The sequence below is a fragment of the Telmatherina bonti genome, assembly GCF_933228915.1.
Source record: "Telmatherina bonti genome assembly, chromosome: 5".
Taxonomy (NCBI): domain Eukaryota; kingdom Metazoa; phylum Chordata; class Actinopteri; order Atheriniformes; family Telmatherinidae; genus Telmatherina; species Telmatherina bonti.
Genome location: NC_136623.1, coordinates 4,258,455 through 4,278,701, shown reverse-complemented (window position 1 = coordinate 4,278,701; position 20,247 = coordinate 4,258,455). Strand labels below are relative to the sequence as shown.

Sequence of the window (20,247 nt, the reverse complement as noted above, 5' to 3'; positions counted from 1 at the left end):
AGGACTAAAACCCGATCCCAGTAGCAGGACTAAAACCCGATCCCAGTAGCAGGACTAAAACCCGATCCCAGTAGCAGGACTAAATCCCGATCCCAGTAGCAGGACTAAATCCCGATCCCAGTAGCAGGACTAAAACCCAATCCCAGTAGCAGGACTAAATCCCGATCCCAGTAGCAGGACTAAAACCCAATCCCAGTAGCAGGACTAAAACCCGATCCCAGTAGCAGGACTAAAACCCGATCCCAGTAGCAGGACTAAAACCCGATCCCAGTAGCAGGACTAAAACCCAATCCCAGTAGCAGGACTAAAACCCGATCCCAGTAGCAGGACTAAAACCCGATCCCAGTAGCAGGACTAAATCCCGATCCCAGTAGCAGGACTAAAACCCGATCCCAGTAGCAGGACTAAAACCCGATCCCAGTAGCAGGACTAAATCCCGATCCCAGTAGCAGGACTAAAACCCGATCCCAGTAGCAGGACTAAAACCCGATCCCAGTAGCAGGACTAAAACCCGATCCCAGTAGCAGGACTAAAACCCGATCCCAGTAGCAGGACTAAAACCCGATCCCAGTAGCAGGACTAAAACCCGATCCCAGTAGCAGGACTAAAACCCGATCCCAGTAGCAGGACTAAAACCCGATCCCAGTAGCAGGACTAAAACCCGATCCCAGTAGCAGGACTAAATCCCGATCCCAGTAGCAGGACTAAAACCCGATCCCAGTAGCAGGACTAAAACCCGATCCCAGTAGCAGGACTAAAACCCGATCCCAGTAGCAGGACTAAAACCCGATCCCAGTAGCAGGACTAAAACCCGATCCCAGTAGCAGGACTAAAACCCAATCCCAGTAGCAGGACTAAAACCCGATCCCAGTAGCAGGACTAAAACCCGATCCCAGTAGCAGGACTAAAACCCGATCCCAGTAGCAGGACTAAAACCCGATCCCAGTAGCAGGACTAAAACCCGATCCCAGTAGCAGGACTAAAACCCGATCCCAGTAGCAGGACTAAAACCCGATCCCAGTAGCAGGACTAAAACCCGATCCCAGTAGCAGGACTAAATCCCGATCCCAGTAGCAGGACTAAAACCCGATCCCAGTAGCAGGACTAAAACCCGATCCCAGTAGCAGGACTAAAACCCGATCCCAGTAGCAGGACTAAAACCCGATCCCAGTAGCAGGACTAAAACCCGATCCCAGTAGCAGGACTAAAACCCGATCCCAGTAGCAGGACTAAAACCCGATCCCAGTAGCAGGACTAAAACCCGATCCCAGTAGCAGGACTAAAACCCGATCCCAGTAGCAGGACTAAAACCCGATCCCAGTAGCAGGACTAAAACCCGATCCCAGAGGATCTGGCTGGTCTAGGAGGGTCAAACCGGTCCAGTTTCCACAGCAGGAACCATCAGAACCAGGACCAGAACAGGAACATTATCCAGATGTATCCACCCGGGCGGACCCTGAGGAAACCAGGTCCTGGAGCAGACACCTGAAACCTGGATGGTTCTGATTTTAACCCGGGTTTGGATTCATCAGGCCCGGCTGCTGCAGACGGACTCATGAATGGAGCTCCACCTGAGGATCTGAGCTGGTTCTCTTACCGGTATTCCTGGGTTTCCCGGCTCTCCTTTCGCTCCTGGACTGGTGTTACTGGTTCCCAGTTCTCCCTGTCAGACAAGAAGCAGTCAGATAGTTTCCAGATGTTATCCAGAGCCCGCTATGAGGACAGAGTTCTTTCCCCACACTGGAACTGGAACTGGACCTGGTTCCGTCCTCTCTTCATCTGTCAGCAAACCGGGCCGGTTCCTGGTTTCATATAAAAACCACTTAAAGCGCCTCGTTTACAAACTGGTTCCTCCTTGTTCACATTCTGACCAGAACCCAAAGGCTGAGCAGGACTCCCCATGGCCTCAGTCCTGACCCGGATCTCCCTATCCCGGTTCTGCCTGACCAAGTTCTACCTGATTTAGTTCTGCCTGACCCGGTTCCACTTGACCTGGTTCTGCCCGACCCAGTTCTACCAAAAGTGGTTCCAACAGATCTGTTTCTATTTGACCTGGTTCTGCATGACCCGGTTCTACCGGATCTGGTTCCATCAGGGCTGATTCTACCATCTGTACGACAGTCAAACAGAACCAGTTCCGTGTTTGTCGACCCGTTTCTGATACTTCCTGTACGCTTTGTACGAAGCCGAGACCCTGAAACAAACACTCCCAGTAACATCCCAGTAACCTCCCAGTAACATCCCAGTAACCTCCCAGTAACATCCCAGTAAAATCCCAGTAAAATCCTAGTAGTCTCCCAGTAACATCCCAGTAACCTCCCAGTAACATCCTAGTAACATCCTAGTAATCTCCCAGTAACATCTCAGTAACCTCCCAGTAACATCCCAGTAAAATCCTAGTAGTCTCCCAGTAACATCCCAGTAACATCTCTGCAACCTCCCAGTAACCACCCAGTAACCTCCCAGTAATATCCCATTAACATCTCAGTGACATCCCAGTAACATACCAGTAACCTCCCAGTAACATCCCAGTAACATCCTAGTAACATCACAGTGACATCCCAGTAACCTCCCAGTAACATCCTAGTAACATCCCAGTAACCACCCAGTAACATCTCAGTAACATCCCAGTAACATCCCAGTAACCACCAAGTAACATCTCAGTAACATCCCAGTAACCTCCCAGTAACCTCCCAGTAACATCCCAGTAAAGTCCTAGTAGTCTCCCAGTAACATCCCAGTAACATCCCAGTAACCTCCCAGTAACATCTTAGTAACATCACAGTAACCTCCCAGTAACATTCTAGTAACATCCCAGTAACCTCCCAGTAACATCTCAGTAACATCCCAGTAACATCCCAGTAACATCCCATTAACATCCCAGTAACATACCAGTAACTTCACAGAAACCTCCCAGTAACATCCCAGTGATATCCAAGTGACATCCCAGTAACATCCCAGTAACATCCCAATAACCTCCCAGTAACATCTCAGTAACCACCCAGGAACTTCCCAGTAACATCCCAGTAACATCCCAGTAACCTACCAGTAACTTCCCAGTAACCTCCCAGTAATATCCCAGTAACATCCCAGTGATATCCAAGTGACATCCCAGTAACATCCCAATAACCTCCCAGTAACATCTCAGTAACCACCCAGGAACTTCCCAGTAACATCCCAGTAACCTACCAGTAACTTCCCAGTAACCTCCCAGTAATATCCCAGTAACATCACAGTAACCCCCAGTAACCTCCCAGTAAGATACCAGTAACCTCCCAGTAACATCCCAGTAAAGTCCTAGTAGTCTCCCAGTAACATCCCAGTAACATCCCAGTAACCTCCCAGTAACATCTTAGTAACATCACAGTAACCTCCCAGTAACATTCTAGTAACATCCCAGTAACCTCCCAGTAACATCTCAGTAACATCCCAATAACCTCCCAGTAACATCCTATTAACATCCCAGTAACATACCAGTAACTTCACAGAAACCTCCCAGTAACATCCCAGTGATATCCAAGTGACATCCCAGTAACATCCCAGTAACATCCCAATAACCTCCCAGTAACATCTCAGTAACCACCCAGGAACTTCCCAGTAACATCCCAGTAACCTACCAGTAACTTCCCAGTAACCTCCCAGTCATATCCCAGTAACATCCCAGCAACCTCCCAGTAAAATACCTGTAACCTCCCAGTAACATCCAAGTAACATCTTAGTAACATCACAGTAACCTCCCAGTAACATTCTAGTAACATCCCAATAACCTCCCAGTAACATCCTATTAACATCCCAGTAACATACCAGTAACTTCACAGAAACCTCCCAGTAACATCCCAGTGATATCCAAGTGACATCCCAGTAACATCCCAGTAACATCCCAATAACCTCCCAGTAACATCTCAGTAACCACCCAGTAACATCTCAGTAACCACCCAGGAACTTCCCAGTAACATCCCAGTAACCTACCAGTAACTTCCCAGTAACCTCCCAGTCATATCCCAGTAACATCCCAGCAACCTCCCAGTAAAATACCTGTAACCTCCCAGTAACATCCCAGTAACATCCCAGTAACCTCCCAGTAACATCGCAGTGACATCCCAGTAACCTCCCAGTAACCTCCCAGTAACCTCCCAGTGATATCCAAGTGACATCCCAGTAACCTCCCAGTAACCTCCCTGTGACCTCCCAGTAACTTCCCAGAAACCTCCCAGTAACATCCCAGTGAACTCCCAGTAACCTCCCAGTAACATCCTGGTGACCTCCCAGTAACATCCCAGTGACATACCAGTAACCTCCCAGTAACATCCCAGTAATCTCCCAGTAACCTCCCAGTAACCTCCCAGTGACCTCCCAGTAACTTCCCAGAAACCTCCCAGTAACATCCCAGTGAACTCCCAGTAACCTCCCAGTAACCTCCCAGTAACATCCTAGTGACCTCCCAGTAACATCCTAGTGACCTCCCAGTGACCTACCAGTAACATCCCAGTGAACTCCCAGTAACATCCCAGTGAACTCCCAGTAATCTCCCAGTAATCTCCCAGTAACCTCCCAGTAACCTCCCAGTAACATTCCAGTAACCTCCCAGTGACCTCCCAGTAACTTCCCAGAAACCTCCCAGTAACATCCCAGTGAACTCCCAGTGACCTCCCAGTAACATCCTAGTGACCTCCCAGTAACATCCTAGTGACCTCCCAGTGACCTACCAGTAACTTCCCAGAAACCTCCCAGTAACATCCCAGTGAACTCCCAGTAATCTCCCAGTAACATCCCAGTAATCTCCCAGTAACCTCCCAGTAACATTCCAGTAACCTCCCAGTAACCTCCCAGTGATATCCAAGTGACATCCCAGTAACCTCCCAGTAACCTCCCAGTAACATCCCAGTAATCTCCCAGTAACCTCCCAGTAACATCCTAGTGACCTCCCAGTAACATCCCAGTGACATACCAGTAACCTCCCAGTAACATCCCAGTAATCTCCCAGTAACCTCCCAGTAACCTCCCAGTGACCTCCCAGTAACTTCCCAGAAACCTCCCAGTAACATCCCAGTGAACTCCCAGTAACCTCCCAGTAACCTCCCAGTAACATCCTAGTGACCTCCCAGTAACATCCTAGTGACCTCCCAGTGACCTACCAGTAACATCCCAGTGAACTCCCAGTAACATCCCAGTGAACTCCCAGTAATCTCCCAGTAACATCCCAGTAATCTCCCAGTAACCTCCCAGTAACATTCCAGTAACCTCCCAGTGACCTCCCAGTAACTGCCCAGAAACCTCCCAGTAACATCCCAGTGAACTCCCAGTAACCTCCCAGTAACATCCTAGTGACCTCCCAGTAACATCCTAGTGACCTCCCAGTGACCTACCAGTAACTTCCCAGAAACCTCCCAGTAACATCCCAGTGAACTCCCAGTAATCTCCCAGTAACATCCCAGTAATCTCCCAGTAACATCCCAGTAATCTCCCAGTAACCTCCCAGTAACATTCCAGTAACCTCCCAGTAACCTCCCAGTGATATCCAAGTGACATCCCAGTAACCTCCCAGTAACATCCCAGTAACATCCCAGTAATCTCCCAGTAACCTCCCAGTAACCTCCCAGTGACCTACCAGTAACATCCCAGTAACATCCCAGTAATCTCCCAGTAACCTCCCAGTAACCTCCCAGTGACCTCCCAGTAACATCCCAGTAACATCCCAGTAACCTGCCAGTAACCTTCACACTGGTTTGGACGTTCTGCTGGAACCCTACAGAGACGATGAGAAACAGGAGGTCCTGCTCGCTGGTCGACTCTTCCACTTATGAGACAAAGCTCACCGGATCTCCTCTCAGTCCTCGCTGTCCTTTCAGCCCAGCCTCTCCTCTGATACCCGGGTTACCCTGGAAACCACAGTTCCACCTGTCAATCACCTGATGAGGAGCTTTGCACCTCAAAGACGAAGTTTTTGGTGATTTACCTGGTTTCCATGGTTTCCTTTCTCTCCTTGAATCCCGTCTCCTCCCGTGTCTCCCTGTGAGAGAAGAAACCAGTTTAGTTCATCTGGTCGTCGGACTTCCCGCCGCTCCGTGGGACTTCCCACCGCTACGTGGGACTTCCCACCGCTCCGTGGGACTTCCCACCGCTACGTGGGACTTCCCACCGCTCCGTGGGACTTCCCGCCGCTACGTGGGACTTCCCGCCTCTCCGTGGGACTTCCCACCGCTACGTGGGACTTCCCGCCGCTCCGTGGGACTTCCCACCGCTACGTGGGACTTCCCACCGCTCCGTGGGACTTCCCGCCGCTACGTGGGACTTCCCACCGCTCCGTGGGACTTCCCGCCGCTACGTGGGACTTCCCACCGCTCCGTGGGACTTCCCGCCGCTACGTGGGACTTCCCGCCTCTCCGTGGGACTTCCCGCTGCTACGTGGGACTTCCCACCGCTCCGTGGGACTTCCCGCCGCTACGTGGGACTTCCCGCCTCTCCGTGGGACTTCCCGCCGCTACGTGGGACTTCCCGCCTCTCCGTGGGACTTCCCGCCGCTTCGTGGGACTTCCCACCGCTCCGTGGGACTTCCCGCCGCTACGTGGGACTTCCCGCCTCTCCGTGGGACTTCCCGCTGCTACGTGGGACTTCCCACCGCTCCGTGGGACTTCCCGCCTCTCCGTGGGACTTCCCGCCGCTACGTGGGACTTCCCGCCGCTCCGTGGGATTTCCCACCGTTCTGTGGGACTTCCCGCCTCTCCGTGGGACTTCCCGCCTCTCCGTGGGACTTCCCGCCTCTCCGTGGGACTTCCCGCCGCTTCGTGGGACTTCCCGCCTCTCCGTGGGACTTCCCACCGCTCCGTGGGACTTCCCGCCGCTACGTGGGACTTCCCGCCGCTACGTGGGACTTCCCGCCGCTCCGTGGGACTTCCCGCCGCTACGTGGGACTTCCCGCCGCTACGTGGGACTTCCCACCGCTCCGTGGGACTTCCCGCCTCTCCGTGGGACTTCCCGCCGCTTCGTGGGACTTCCCGCCTCTCCGTGGGACTTCCCGCCTCTCCGTGGGACTTCCCGCCGCTCCGTGGGACTTCCCGCCTCTCCGTGGGACTTCCCGCCGCTTCGTGGGACTTCCCGCCTCTCCGTGGGACTTCCCGCCTCTCCGTGGGACTTCCCGCCGCTACGTGGGACTTCCCGCCTCTCCGTGGGACTTCCCGCCGCTCCGTGGGACTTCCCGCCTCTCCGTGGGACTTCCCGCCGCTCCGTGGGACTTCCCGCCTCTCCGTGGGACTTCCCGCCTCTCCGTGGGACTTCCCACCGCTTCGTGGGACTTCCCGCCGCTTCGTGGGACTTCCCGCCTCTCCGTGGGACTTCCCGCCGCTACGTGGGACTTCCCGCCTCTCCGTGGGACTTCCCGCCTCTCCGTGGGACTTCCCGCCGCTCCGTGGGACTTCCCGCCTCTCCGTGGGACTTCCCGCCGCTCCGTGGGACTTCCCGCCTCTCCGTGGGACTTCCCGCCTCTCCGTGGGACTTCCCGCCGCTCCGTGGGACTTCCCGCCTCTCCGTGGGACTTCCCGCCGCTACGTGGGACTTCCCGCCTCTCCGTGGGACTTCCCGCCTCTCCGTGGGATTTCCCGCCTCTCCGTGGGATTTCCCGCCTCTCCGTGGGACTTCCCGCCGCTCCGTGGGACTTCCCGCCGCTACGTGGGACTTCCCGCCTCTCCGTGGGACTTCCCGCCTCTCCGTGGGACTTCCCGCCTCTCCGTGGGACTTCCCGCCGCTCCGTGGGATTTCCCACCGTTCCGTGGGACTTCCCGCCTCTCCGTGGGACTTCCTGCCGGTCGCTGCACGGTTCATTCCTGATCAGCAGAACATGGAAGGGAAGCTCTGCTGGTTTCCTCTCAGCAGCGAATCAAACCGCAACAAGACTCGTCTTCACCAATCCGAATCATGACGGTGGAACCAACTCGTTTCTGCGAATGTGTCTCGTCGACATGAATCCGAATCGTGACGGTGGAACCGACTCGTTTCTGCGAATGTGTCTCGTCGACATGAATCCGAATCGTGACGGTGGAACCGACTCGTTTCTGCGAATGTGTCTCGTCGACATGAATCCGAATCGTGACGGTGGAACCGACTCGTTTCTGCGAATGTGTCTCGTCGACATGAATCCGAATCGTGACGGTGGAACCGACTCGTTTCTGCGAATGTGTCTCGTCGACATGAATCCGAATCGTGACGGTGGAACCGACTCGTTTCTGTGAATCTAACTACAGAAGTACAACTTGACTCGCTAGCAGGAATCTACCTGTTCTGACTCAGACCCGGTTTATGTACATCGTTCTGTGTTTACGGTTGGATGTCGGAGTGATGGAGCTCTCAGGGAAGATTTGGCTTCTTCGTCTATTTTTTAGTCCCTTTATGGGCAGCTCACTGCTCTCATTGTTTAAAACAGTCTTGTTAAATTTCCACTTTCCTGCAGTCAGAGTGGAAAATCAACCCAAGCCTCTCGGCTGTTGCAGGTCCAGTCCTTTTCCTGGTCTCTCAGGTTCGCATTCCACTCATTTCTACTCACCCTGTTTATTAAATATAAAAATGATATATTGAGCGCTACTGATCAGTACATGTACATCCATGGTGTGTAGGGAACAGACTAGCGGCGCTGCGTGTGATGCTGCTTCTTGTAAATAAATAAAGAACTTATTTTAGTAATTCTAACGACTCGGGTCTGATAAACTGATGCTGTCCTGCTGTAACGTCCTTGGGACATGTGAATCACATGCGCATGTACACACATGCAGTGTTTTTCATGCCAACGTGTCCGGGTTGTTCTGTTTATACCTGCTCTCCATCCACGGCATCCACACCATCTTCTCCGTCTTCACCCTGCAGCGTTGGAGGAGAAGCAGCTGTCATGTCTCCCTGCCTCTCTCAGCCAATAAAAGCATGTCCAAATAGTCTAGAAGAGGCGGTGGACCCGTTCCAGCAGATCTGAGTCACTCACCCTGCTGCCAGAGAAGCTTCTGGAGCCCTGCACATGAAAACAAGTGGCTTTCAGTGAACTCTTCTCAACAGATGTGGTAAAGCAGGGACGGCTGGTACCTTCTGTCCTCTGTCTCCAGGACAGCCTCGGAGTCCCTGGAGTCCGCTGGGTCCAGGAAGTCCGCGTTCCCCCTGCAGGAAGACACATTTCACAGAAACATCAGCATGACGTTCAGCATAAAGCCGGATTTTCCAGCCTTTCCTCTCCTCCTTCCATCCCGTCTGCTCTGAAACATCACTGTGCTGAAAAACTGATGGGAGACGGACTTACAGGGACTCCTTCATCTCCTGTAAAGCCCTGCTGACCCTTCATTCCAGGTGGACCCTGTAAACCAAGCAGAAAGCAGCTGAAAGTCCACCGTCTGAAGCTGCTAATGTCCTTCCCGACAGAACTTCGGGTTACCTTTGTTCCAGGTGTTCCAGGAAGACCGCGCTCGCCTTCGTGTCCTGTACATTCACACGTTACGTTGCAGCAAATTCTGTTGGCAACAGATCTCTGCAGGGAGGACAAAACCATCAGTCCAGTTCTACATAAAACTAGTCCATCTCAGAACCTGCAACGTTCCCCGGAACGGTACAGTCCCACGTCCAGGAATGACAATTATTATTTTTTATTTAATTTTAAATGGTTTCATTTTAGTACATATTTATATCTTTATCACATTTAATCTAATATTTCATTGTATTTTTTATACTACATTCATATTACACCTGTACATACATGGTATACCATGGTCTGGGGAAATACTGGATTCTGATTGGTTGCAAGGTGTCCGTTAAAAAGTGATAAAAGACACCAGTCAAAAAAGTTCTGTCAAACAGCCCAGTAGTTTTAAGTCACTGCACCGGCTCAAACGCCAGTTGGTAACCATGGCAACAGAAATGTTAGCGCCAAACAGAAAACAGAAAGAATATATGGATGGACCACGTCAGACGGTGGAACACGGTTACTACTGGATGTGTATTTTTCCAGGTTATTTGGAGCATCAGTTGAACGACTGATCCCTCCCCATCTCGGTACTGTGGTGATGTTCTACTGAGATGTTAGCTAAAATCAGTCACTGCAGATAAAACATTTATCATGTTGTTCCAACCGTGTTAAATAATATTTAATCCATTAGTTTGTGATGAAGCTCCGGGTCTCAGAGCGGCTCTGGCGTCACCCTGCAGCGGTGAAGCGGCGCGAGTTTCTCTGCAATAATGCTCCAGGTCCCCATTTCACAGCCATCTTCTCAAATCTAGAATAAAATTATTGCAATAACAGGAACAACAAATTGCAGGAACAATGGGTCAACATGAATGAGGTTTAATGTCTGCAGTATATTGTAAGTGGATGGATTTTCTTTTTTTTTTGGGTGCATATGGTAGTTTCATATGTTTTATATGTCTTGTCTGTAAATGTTTGAGGACTACGGATGGAAAGCAGCTTCTAGCTAAATCTGGCATATTTATACACTGTTTTGTACAAAGTGTTCAGAAATGTGCACTGTCCTCACTGAAATAAATAAATTACATAAAAGCAACGTGCTATTTGCATGTAGATTTTCCCACAGCTGCATTTGTCTTCTGTTGTTACAGAAACCATCGCAAATCCTCTCCATTTCCTTCATATTGTGAAGAAAAATGGATTTTTAGGCAGAAAATCCCCATATTTTCACTGGAATCTGTTGAGAAGAGAGGGATGGCACTTCTGTCCAACACTTCTCTTTCAGATCACCTGACGGCGCGCCATGCGCACGCAAACACTCATACACACTGAAGTCCCTGGACCACACATACATCCCTCAACACTCATATTTCATCATCATCATTGTGATGTGTTGCAACAGTATCTGCTGCTGAACCAAAGCTGGTTACCTTGGCAACGCCACAACAAGAGACGTTAAATAGTCCGCTCAGCGGGTTCTTGTTAGAAACATCAATTCTCCTCCTCCCAAGGTGGTGGAGAATGAGAGGAGTAAGATCTTCTGGGACTTCCAGATCCAGACAGATAAAATGGTGGTGGCCACCAAGCGGACATAGTGATCATGGAGAAGCAGCAGAGGAAAGCCGTAGTGATCCATGTATCCATCCCCAATGATGGAAATATCAGGAAAAAGGAGAAACTGGAGAAGTACCAAGGGCTCAAGGAAGACCTGGAGAAGGCCTGGAGGGTGGAAGCAACAGTAGTACCCATAGTGATGGGAGCACTATGGGTACTACACACTGGAGACGTGGCTCCAACAGATACCTGGTGGAACATCAGACATCTCCATCCAGAAAAGATCAGTCCTTGGAACAGCTAAGATACTGCGTAGGACCCTCAAGCTCCCAGGACTCTGGTAGAGAACCCAAGCTGGAGATTAAAAGCCCTCCACCCTCAGATGGGAAGGGTGGGTGTATACAATTATACACCATCCATCCATCCATCTTCTGCAGCTTATCCGGGGTCGGGTCGCGGGGGCAGCAGCCTAAGCAGGGAAGCCCAGACTTCCCTCTCCCCAGCCACATTTGCCAACTCTGCGGGGGGATCCCGAGGCGTTCCCAGACCAGCTGAGAGATGTAATCCCTCCAGCGTGTCCTGGGTCTTCCCCGGGGTCTCCTCCCAGAGGGACGTGCCTGGAACACCTCACCAGGGAGGTCCAGGAGGCATCCTGACCAGATGCCCGAGCCACCTCAACTGGTTCCTCTCGATGCGGAGGAGCAGCGGCTCTACTCTGATCTCCTCCCGGATGACTGAGCTCCTCACCCTATCTCTAAGGGAGAGCCCGGCCACCCTGCGGAGGAAACTCATTTCAGCCGCCTGTATACGAGATCTCCTTCTTTCGGTCACGACCCACAGCTCATGACCATAGGTGAGGGTAGGAACGTAGATCGACTGGTATATCGAGAGCTTCGCCTTCTGGCTCAGCTCCTTCTTCACCACGACAGACCGGCGCAGAGACCGCATGACTGCAGACGCCACACCGATCCGTCTGTCCATCTCACGCTCCATCCTTCCCTCACTCGTGAACAAGACCCCGAGATATTTAAACTCCTCCGCTTGAGGCAGGACCTGACCCCCGACCCGGAGAGGGCAATCCACCCTATTCCGGCTGAGGACCATGGTCTCAGATTTGGAGGTGCTGATTCTCATCCCAGCCGCTTCACACTCGGCCGCGAATCGCTCAGGTGAGAGCTGGAGATCACGACCAGATGAAGCCAACAGGACCACGTCATCTGCAAAAAGCAGGGACCCAATCCTGAGGCCACCAAGTCGGATCCCCTCAACGCCTCGGCTGCTCCTAGAAATTCTGTCCATATAAGTTATGAACAGAATCGGTGATAAAGGGCAGCCTTGGCGGAGTCCAACCCTCACCGGAAACGAATCCAACGAATACGACCCCAAAGAGGGTATAGAGCTGGTCCACTGTTCCACGACCAGGACAAAAACCACACTGCTCCTCCTCAATCCGAGATTCGACTATCTGGCTATTCGACTATCAAAACAAAAGATAAAACCTTCAGCCGGCTCCTTGTTGCTGGTCAGTGTCAGGGGGTAAAACGAGCAAGATGCCATGAAACGAAATAGATTGCGTCATTTCTGCACTGAAACATTTTGAATCCTAATTTAACATTTAGACAATATTGCAGACATGTTCTGCGAAACGTTTACACTGCTGGTTGCTCTTTTGGACTGAAGTCATGTTTTATCTTCTCTGCAACTGAAACCATCTCGTCTGCAGCGTGAAGGACTCACAATCTGCCGCAGGACGGAGCCACCGAGGCTCGGCATCCCCACGGTGATTGGAAGATGGTGGCTGAAACCTCGACCAAACTCCACCATGTGCAGCTGGAAGGGGTTGGCGCCGTCCAGAGCAACGGCCACCAGAGCGCTGACCCCTGCAGTAGACAAGATCTGGCCTGAGATTTAAACTTAAACAAGTCTGACAGGCTTGTTTGTACTCCGCATGCACGATTTGAACATTTCATAATGTTTATAATATAACAGCAACTTACACTCTCCAAACAGACCTACATTTGTTATGATTACAAGCTGAACCCCTCAATAAATCACACTCCGTTACAAACCCCAAAAGCGAACAGAAAATGTGGAAGCACTTACCCAAATTCCTGGAATGGTGAAAAAACAGTTTAAATGTGGTTTTAAATATTTACAGAGGAAGTAGAAGAAAATGTTGAACATACTTTCACTGTTTCGTCAAATGAACAAAGAGCTTCTTAACCCTAGAACACCACAGTAGCATGAGTTCTCAGTGAATATCCCTTTACAAAAGTGTTCTAGGTTTAAATAGGAAATAAAACATTGTAATTTACATTTGTGCAGCGTTCAGGTTCTGAGATGAGCAGTGAGTTATTACTCCTGCTCCTTGTGAAAGCGTGACATTGGAGGAAGAAAAGGAGCAACAGAGGAAGGAAGTCAAATAGAAGAAATGTTGGTTTTACCAGAGTTTCGCAGTAGCTCCGAGTCCTGTTCCAGTTTCATCACGTTCTTCTCATCCAGACCGTCCGAGAAGATGAGCAGCACCTGATGGGAAAGACCAGCGACATGAGACCAGACCTCTGATTTCACCATAATCTTATCAAACACTGTGATTAACTAAGAAGCACCGAGCGGTCGGACCTCCAGCAAACAGCTCATACATCACAGCAGTATCCAGAACGTTGTTCCCGTTCTGGATGGTAGTATCCAGAACGTTGTTCCTGTTCTGGATGATAGTATCCAGAACGTTGTTCCCGTTCTGGATGGTAGTATCCAGAACGTTGTTCCTGTTCTGGATGATAGTATCCAGAACGTTGTTCCTGTTCTGGATGGTAGTATCCAGAACGTTGTTCCTGTTCTGGATGATAGTATCCAGAACGTTGTTCCCGGTCTGGATGGTAGTATCCAGAACGTTGTTCCCGTTCTGGATGGTAGTATCCAGAACGTTGTTCCTGTTCTGGATGATAGTATCCAGAATCTTGTTCCCGTTCTGGATGATAGTATCCAGAATGTTGTTCCCGTTCTGGATGATAGTATCCAGAACGTTGTTCCCGTTCTGGATGGTAGTATCCAGAACGTTGTTCCTGTTCTGGATGATAGTATCCAGAATCTTGTTCCCGTTCTGGATGATAGTATCCAGAATGTTGTCCCCGTTCTGGATGGTAGTATCCAGAACGTTGCTCCCGTTCTGGATGGCAGTATCCAGAACGTTGTTCCCGTTCTGGATGATAGTATCCAGAACGTTGTTCCTGTTCTGGATGATAGTATCCAGAATCTTGTTCCCATTCTGGATGATAGTATCCAGAATGTTGTCCCCGTTCTGGATGATAGTATCCAGAACGTTGCTCCCGTTCTGGATGGCAGTATCCAGAACGTTGTTCCCGTTCTGGATGATAGTATCCAGAACGTTGTTCCTGTTCTGGATGATAGTATCCAGAATCTTGTTCCCATTCTGGATGATAGTATCCAGAATGTTGTTCCCGTTCTGGATGATAGTATCCAGAACATTGTTCCCGTTCTGGATGGTAGTATCCAGAACGTTGTTCCTGTTCTGGATGATAGTATCCAGAACGTTGTTCCCGTTCTGGATGGTAGTATCCAGAACGTTGTTCCTGTTCTGGATGATAGTATCCAGAACGTTGTTCCTGTTCTGGATGATAGTATCCAGAACGTTGTTCCTGGTCTGGATGGCAGTATCCAGAACGTTGTTCCCGTTCTGGATGATAGTATCCAGAACGTTGTTCCCGTTCTGGATGGTAGTATCCAGAACGTTGTTCCTGTTCTGGATGATAGTATCCAGAACGTTGTTCCTGTTCTGGATGATAGTATCCAGAACGTTGTTCCTGGTCTGGATGGCAGTATCCAGAACGTTGTTCCCGTTCTGGATGGTAGTATCCAGAACGTTGTTCCTGGTCTGGATGGCAGTATCCAGAACGTTGTTCCTGGTCTGGATGGTAGTATCCAGAATCTTGTTCCCGTTCTGGATGATAGTATCCAGAATGTTGTTCCCGTTCTGGATGATAGTATCCAGAACGTTGTTCCCGTTCTGGATGGTAGTATCCAGAACGTTGTTCCTGTTCTGGATGATAGTATCCAGAATCTTGTTCCCGTTCTGGATGATAGTATCCAGAATGTTGTCCCCGTTCTGGATGATAGTATCCAGAACGTTGCTCCCGTTCTGGATGGCAGTATCCAGAACGTTGTTCCTGTTCTGGATGATAGTATCCAGAACGTTGTTCCCGTTCTGGATGGCAGTATCCAGAACGTTGTTCCCATTCTGGATGGTAGTATCCAGAATCTTGTTCCCGTTCTGGATGATAGTATCCAGAATGTTGTCCCCGTTCTGGATGATAGTATCCAGAACGTTGCTCCCGTTCTGGATGGCAGTATCCAGAACGTTGTTCCTGTTCTGGATGATAGTATCCAGAACGTTGTTCCCATTCTGGATGGCAGTATCCAGAACGTTGTTCCCGTTCTGGATGATAGTATCCAGAACGTTGTTCCCGTTCTGGATGGCAGTATCCAGAATGTTGTCCCCGTTCTGGATGATAGTATCCAGAACGTTGTTCCCGTTCTGGATGGCAGTATCCAGAACATTGTTCCCGTTCTGGATGATAGTATCCAGAATGTTGTTCCCGTTCTGGATGGCAGTATCCAGAACGTTGTTCCCATTTAGTTCCTGTTAGGTCCAGGTTGGCTCCAGTTAGTTCCCGTTTGTTCCAGGTTAGTTCCAGTTAGTTCCCGTTAGGTCCAGGTTAGTTCCAGTGAGTCACTGTTAGGTCCGGGTTCGCTCCAGTTAGTTCCTGTTTGTTCCGGGTTAGTTCCAGTTAGTTCCTGTTTGTTCCAGGTTAGTTCCAGTTAGTTCCCGTTAGGTCCGGGTTAGTTCCAGTTAGTTCCCGTTAGGTCCGGGTTAGCTCCAGTTAGCTCCAGTTATGTCCGTGTTAGTTCAGTTAGTTCCCGTTAGGTCCGGGTTAGTTCCAGTTAGTCACTGTTCGGTCCGGGTTAGTTCCAGTTAGTTCCCGTTAGGTCCGGGTTAGCTCCAGTTAGTTCCCGTTAGGTCCGGGTTAGCTCCAGTTAGTCACCGTTAGGTCCGGGTTAGCTCTAGTTAGTTCCCATTAGATCCGGGTTACCTCCAGTTAGTTCCTGTTAGGTCCAGGTTGGCTCCAGTTAGTTCCCGTTTGTTCCAGGTTAGTTCCAGTTAGTTCCCGTTAGGTCCAGGTTAGTTCCAGTTAGTCACTGTTAGGTCCGGGTTCGCTCCAGTTAGTTCCTGTTTGTTCCGGGTTAGTTCCAGTTAGTTCCTGTTTGTTCCAGGTTAGTTCCAGTTAGTTCCCGTTAGGTCCGGGTTAGTTCCAGTTAGTTCCCGTTAGGTCCGGGTTAGCTCCAGTTAGCTCCAGTTATGTCCGTGTTAGTTCAGTTAGTTCCCGTTAGGTCCGGGTTAGTTCCAGTTAGTTCCCATTAAGTCCGAGTTAGCTCAGTTAGTTACCGTGAGGTCCGGGTTAGCTCAGTTAGTTCCAATTAGGTTCAAGTTAACTCAGTTAGTTCCAATTAGGTCCGGGTTAACTCCAGTTAGTTCCCGTTAGGTCAGGGTTAGCTCCAGTTAGTCACCGTTAGGTCCAGGTTAGCTCCAGTTAGTTCCCGTTTGTTCCGGGTTCATTCCAGTTAGTTCCCATTAGGTCCAGGTAAGCTCCAGTTAGTTCCCGTTAGGTCCGCGTTAGCTCCAGTTAGTCACCGTTAGGTCCGGGTTAGCTCCAGTTAGTTCCCGTTTGTTCCGGGTTCATTCCAGTTAGTTCCCATTAGGTCCAGGTAAGCTCCAGTTAGTTCCCGTTAGGTCCGGGTTTGCTCAGTTAGCGACATGCAGCTCAGAGTTTGATGGGTGTCAAACATCCACCCCCATGCTCTGAGCTCCACCTCATTGCCCATTTTTGTATTTTCCCAGTGTGACGACCTGCGTGACGCTGCCAAGACTGCGACAGTGGGAATCGCTCAATGAGCTTCAATTTAGGTGACATCCCCATCTTTTCCTTTACATTCTATGAGGAAATCAGAACTAAACATGACAAGACTACAAACCACAAAAGCTCACCATCATGACAGAGCAAAAAAAAAAAAAAAAGCAAAAAGCAAGGACTCCCTCTCACCTTGACTAGAGCTTTGGACTTGGTCTTGAATTTGTCCTTAAAGAAGTTCAGCAGGGCAGAGTTGAAGAAGGAGGGCTGTGACCAGGGCATGGTTAAGACCGCTTTCATCACGTCCTCACTGTAAGGCTCAAACTTTGTCTCGTAGGAGGACCGACTGTCGAAGGGTCCAACGTGGAAGGCAATTTTGGTCTGAACCGGTGAGGTGCAGCACGCATCCTGAATCCCTGAAACATAACGGATCACCTCCTCCAGCCGAGGTACGTACCTCCGAAGTGACATGCTGGGAGTTCTGGTTGTAGAAATATCGAATCCCACAGCGACATCTATGTTGCAGTCTGGTGGAAAAGAAGTTTGTTATTTCAGCTAGTCATAGACCCAGATGGGGAATGTGATTAACTTGCTACCTACCGACAGGCTCATCAGCTGGGTCCTTGCAGAGCTCATCATAAACCTTTTTCTTGATATCTTTAAGGCCATTAAAGTTTTGAACATGAAACACTTTCTCTGGGGTACCAGTGGTCTGCAAGAGCCTTAAGACATGGATATCCCCAATCCCAATGGCAAATATTTCTATATCCATTTTCCTGAGTTCCTGAGCTACATCTTCCACATCATCATGCGAATCACCATCTGAGATCAACAACAGTGTCTTAGGAATGCCCCTGCGACTTCCGGTTGATTCCTGAAAGTAATTCTTCATGTGCTTCAAGGCCTTCCCCAGGTAGGTGTCTCCACCTTTGTAAATCAGCTTGCGGATTTGTTCAGTTACCTCCTTCTTGCTGTTGTACTTGCTGAGGTAAAATTCATCTTTTGGGTCGTTGCTGAACTGTGCAAGTCCAACACGCACCCACTCCTGACTGACCTCAAAATTTCCCACCATATCAGCCACGAAGTTCAACATGGTGTCGTAGTTTGTTATGTTTTCTTCATTGATGCTGCTGGAATGATCCAGCAAAAAGACCAGGTCCGACTTTTCACAATGTTCTAAAGAAAAGACAAAAACCATGTGAGCAATAGGATCTGTGCTGAGAAAAGTTTGATGCTGCAAAGATCATTACAATTTATAATAAAATAATCATTAGAATTACTTATGGATAAAAACAATCATTACTTCTTCAGTAGGTTTTTGTACCCTCAAAGTACATGAGAGACCAGACTGTGTCATTATTTACTGTACACAAATCCACGCTGATGGCTCCCACAAAGTGACCAAGACCTGCCGATTTATTGGTCTTCAGGTGCTTTAAAAGGTTCAGGTTGTTCCGATGGGTATTACCAGGATGCCAAGGAGGAAAGACATCAGCAATGATCTTAGAGAAGCAACAGCCGCCCAGAAATCTGTTGACGTTCATGATTCTCCAGCTCTGACAGCATGGCACCGTCCAACTGTCCCAGTCAGACCTGGTCCTGACTGCAGGAACCAGACCGGCTGGAGGAGGACCAGGTCTCAGTGTGGTCCAGTCAGACCTGGTCCTGACTGCAGGAACCAGACCGGCTGGAGGAGGACCAGGTCTCAGTGTGGTCCAGTCAGACCTGGTCCTGACTGCAGGAACCAGACCGGCTGGAGGAGGACCAGGTCTCAGTGTGGTCCAGAGACCAGACCTGGTCCTGACTGCAGGAACCAGACCGGCTGGAGGAGGACCAGGTCTCAGTGTGGTCCAGTCAGACCTGGTCCTGACTGCAGGAACCAGACCGGCTGGAGGAGGACCAGGTCTCAGTGTGGTCCAGTCAGACCTGGTCCTGACTGCAGGAACCAGACCGGCTGGAGGAGGACCAGGTCTCAGTGTGGTCCAGAGACCAGACCTGGTCCTGACTGCAGGAACCAGACCGGCTGGAAGAGGACCAGGTCTCAGTGTGGTCCAGAGACCAGACCTGGTCCTGACTGCAGGAACCAGACCGGCTGGAGGAGGACCAGGTCTCAGTGCTGTCCAGTCAGACCTGGTCCTGACTGCAGGAACCAGACCGGCTGGAGGAGGACCAGGTCTCAGTGTGGTCCAGTCAGACCTGGTCCTGACTGCAGGAACCAGACCGGCTGGAGGAGGACCAGGTCTCAGTGTGGTCCAGAGACCAGACCTGGTCCTGACTGCAGGAACCAGACCGGCTGGAGGAGGACCAGGTCTCAGTGTGGTCCAGTCAGACCTGGTCCTGACTGCAGGAACCAGACCGGCTGGAGGAGGACCAGGTCTCAGTGTGGTCCAGAGACCAGACCTGGTCCTGACTGCAGGAACCAGACCGGCTGGAGGAGGACCAGGTGTCAGTGTGGTCCAGAGACCAGACCTGGTCCTGACTGCAGGAACCAGACCGGCTGGAGGAGGACCAGGTCTCAGTGTGGTCCAGTCAGACCTGGTCCTGACTGCAGGAACCAGACCGACTGGAGGAGGACCAGGTCTCAGTGTGGTCCAGTCAGACCTGGTCCTGACTGCAGGAACCAGACCGACTGGAGGAGGACCAGGTCTCAGTGTGGTCCAGTCAGACCTGGTCCTGACTGCAGGAACCAGACCGGCTGGAGGAGGACCAGGTCTCAGTGTGGTCCAGTCAGACCTGGTCCTGACTGCAGGAACCAGACCGGCTGGAGGAGGACCAGGTCTCAGTGTGGTCCAGAGACCAGACCTGGTCCTGACTGCAGGAACCAGACCGGCTGGAGGAGGACCAGGTCTCAGTGTGGTCCAGAGACCAGACCTGGTCCTGACTGCAGGAACCAGACCGGCTGGAGGAGGACCAGGTCTCAGTGTGGTCCAGTCAGACCTGGTCCTGACTGCAGGAACCAGACCGACTGGAGGAGGACCAGGTCTCAGTGTGGTCCAGAGACCAGACCTGGTCCTGACTGCAGGAACCAGACCGGCTGGAGGAGGACCAGGTCTCAGTGTGGTCCAGTCAGACCTGGTCCTGACTGCAGGAACCAGACCGGCTGGAGGAGGACCAGGTCTCAGTGTGGTCCAGAGACCAGACCTGGTCCTGACTGCAGGAACCAGACCGGCTGGAGGAGGACCAGGTCTCAGTGTGGTCCAGTCAGACCTGGTCCTGACTGCAGGAACCAGACCGGCTGGAAGAGGACCAGGTCTCAGTGTGGTCCAGAGACCAGACCTGGTCCTGACTGCAGGAACCAGACCGACTGGAGGAGGACCAGGTCTCAGTGTGGTCCAG

General features: G+C 51.0%; 1 protein-coding gene across 1 annotated transcript in view; it reads right to left on the bottom strand.

The window, feature by feature from the left end:
• LOC306755770 (collagen alpha-6(VI) chain-like) overlaps nucleotides 1-20,247 on the bottom strand; it is a 98,230-nt gene that overhangs the window by 41,793 nt on the left and 36,190 nt on the right. Inside the window, exons 9-20 of the mRNA XM_079240281.1 lie at nucleotides 17,512-18,087; nucleotides 17,104-17,438; nucleotides 13,429-13,510; nucleotides 12,722-12,864; nucleotides 9,407-9,499; nucleotides 9,275-9,328; nucleotides 9,064-9,135; nucleotides 8,966-8,992; nucleotides 8,803-8,847; nucleotides 5,957-6,010; nucleotides 5,817-5,879; nucleotides 1,598-1,663 (exon numbers count right to left, since the gene is read on the bottom strand). Coding sequence (XP_079096407.1) covers nucleotides 1,598-1,663; nucleotides 5,817-5,879; nucleotides 5,957-6,010; nucleotides 8,803-8,847; nucleotides 8,966-8,992; nucleotides 9,064-9,135; nucleotides 9,275-9,328; nucleotides 9,407-9,499; nucleotides 12,722-12,864; nucleotides 13,429-13,510; nucleotides 17,104-17,438; nucleotides 17,512-18,087 — 1,610 coding nt within the window. The remainder of the gene's footprint in view (nucleotides 1-1,597; nucleotides 1,664-5,816; nucleotides 5,880-5,956; nucleotides 6,011-8,802; nucleotides 8,848-8,965; nucleotides 8,993-9,063; nucleotides 9,136-9,274; nucleotides 9,329-9,406; nucleotides 9,500-12,721; nucleotides 12,865-13,428; nucleotides 13,511-17,103; nucleotides 17,439-17,511; nucleotides 18,088-20,247) is intronic.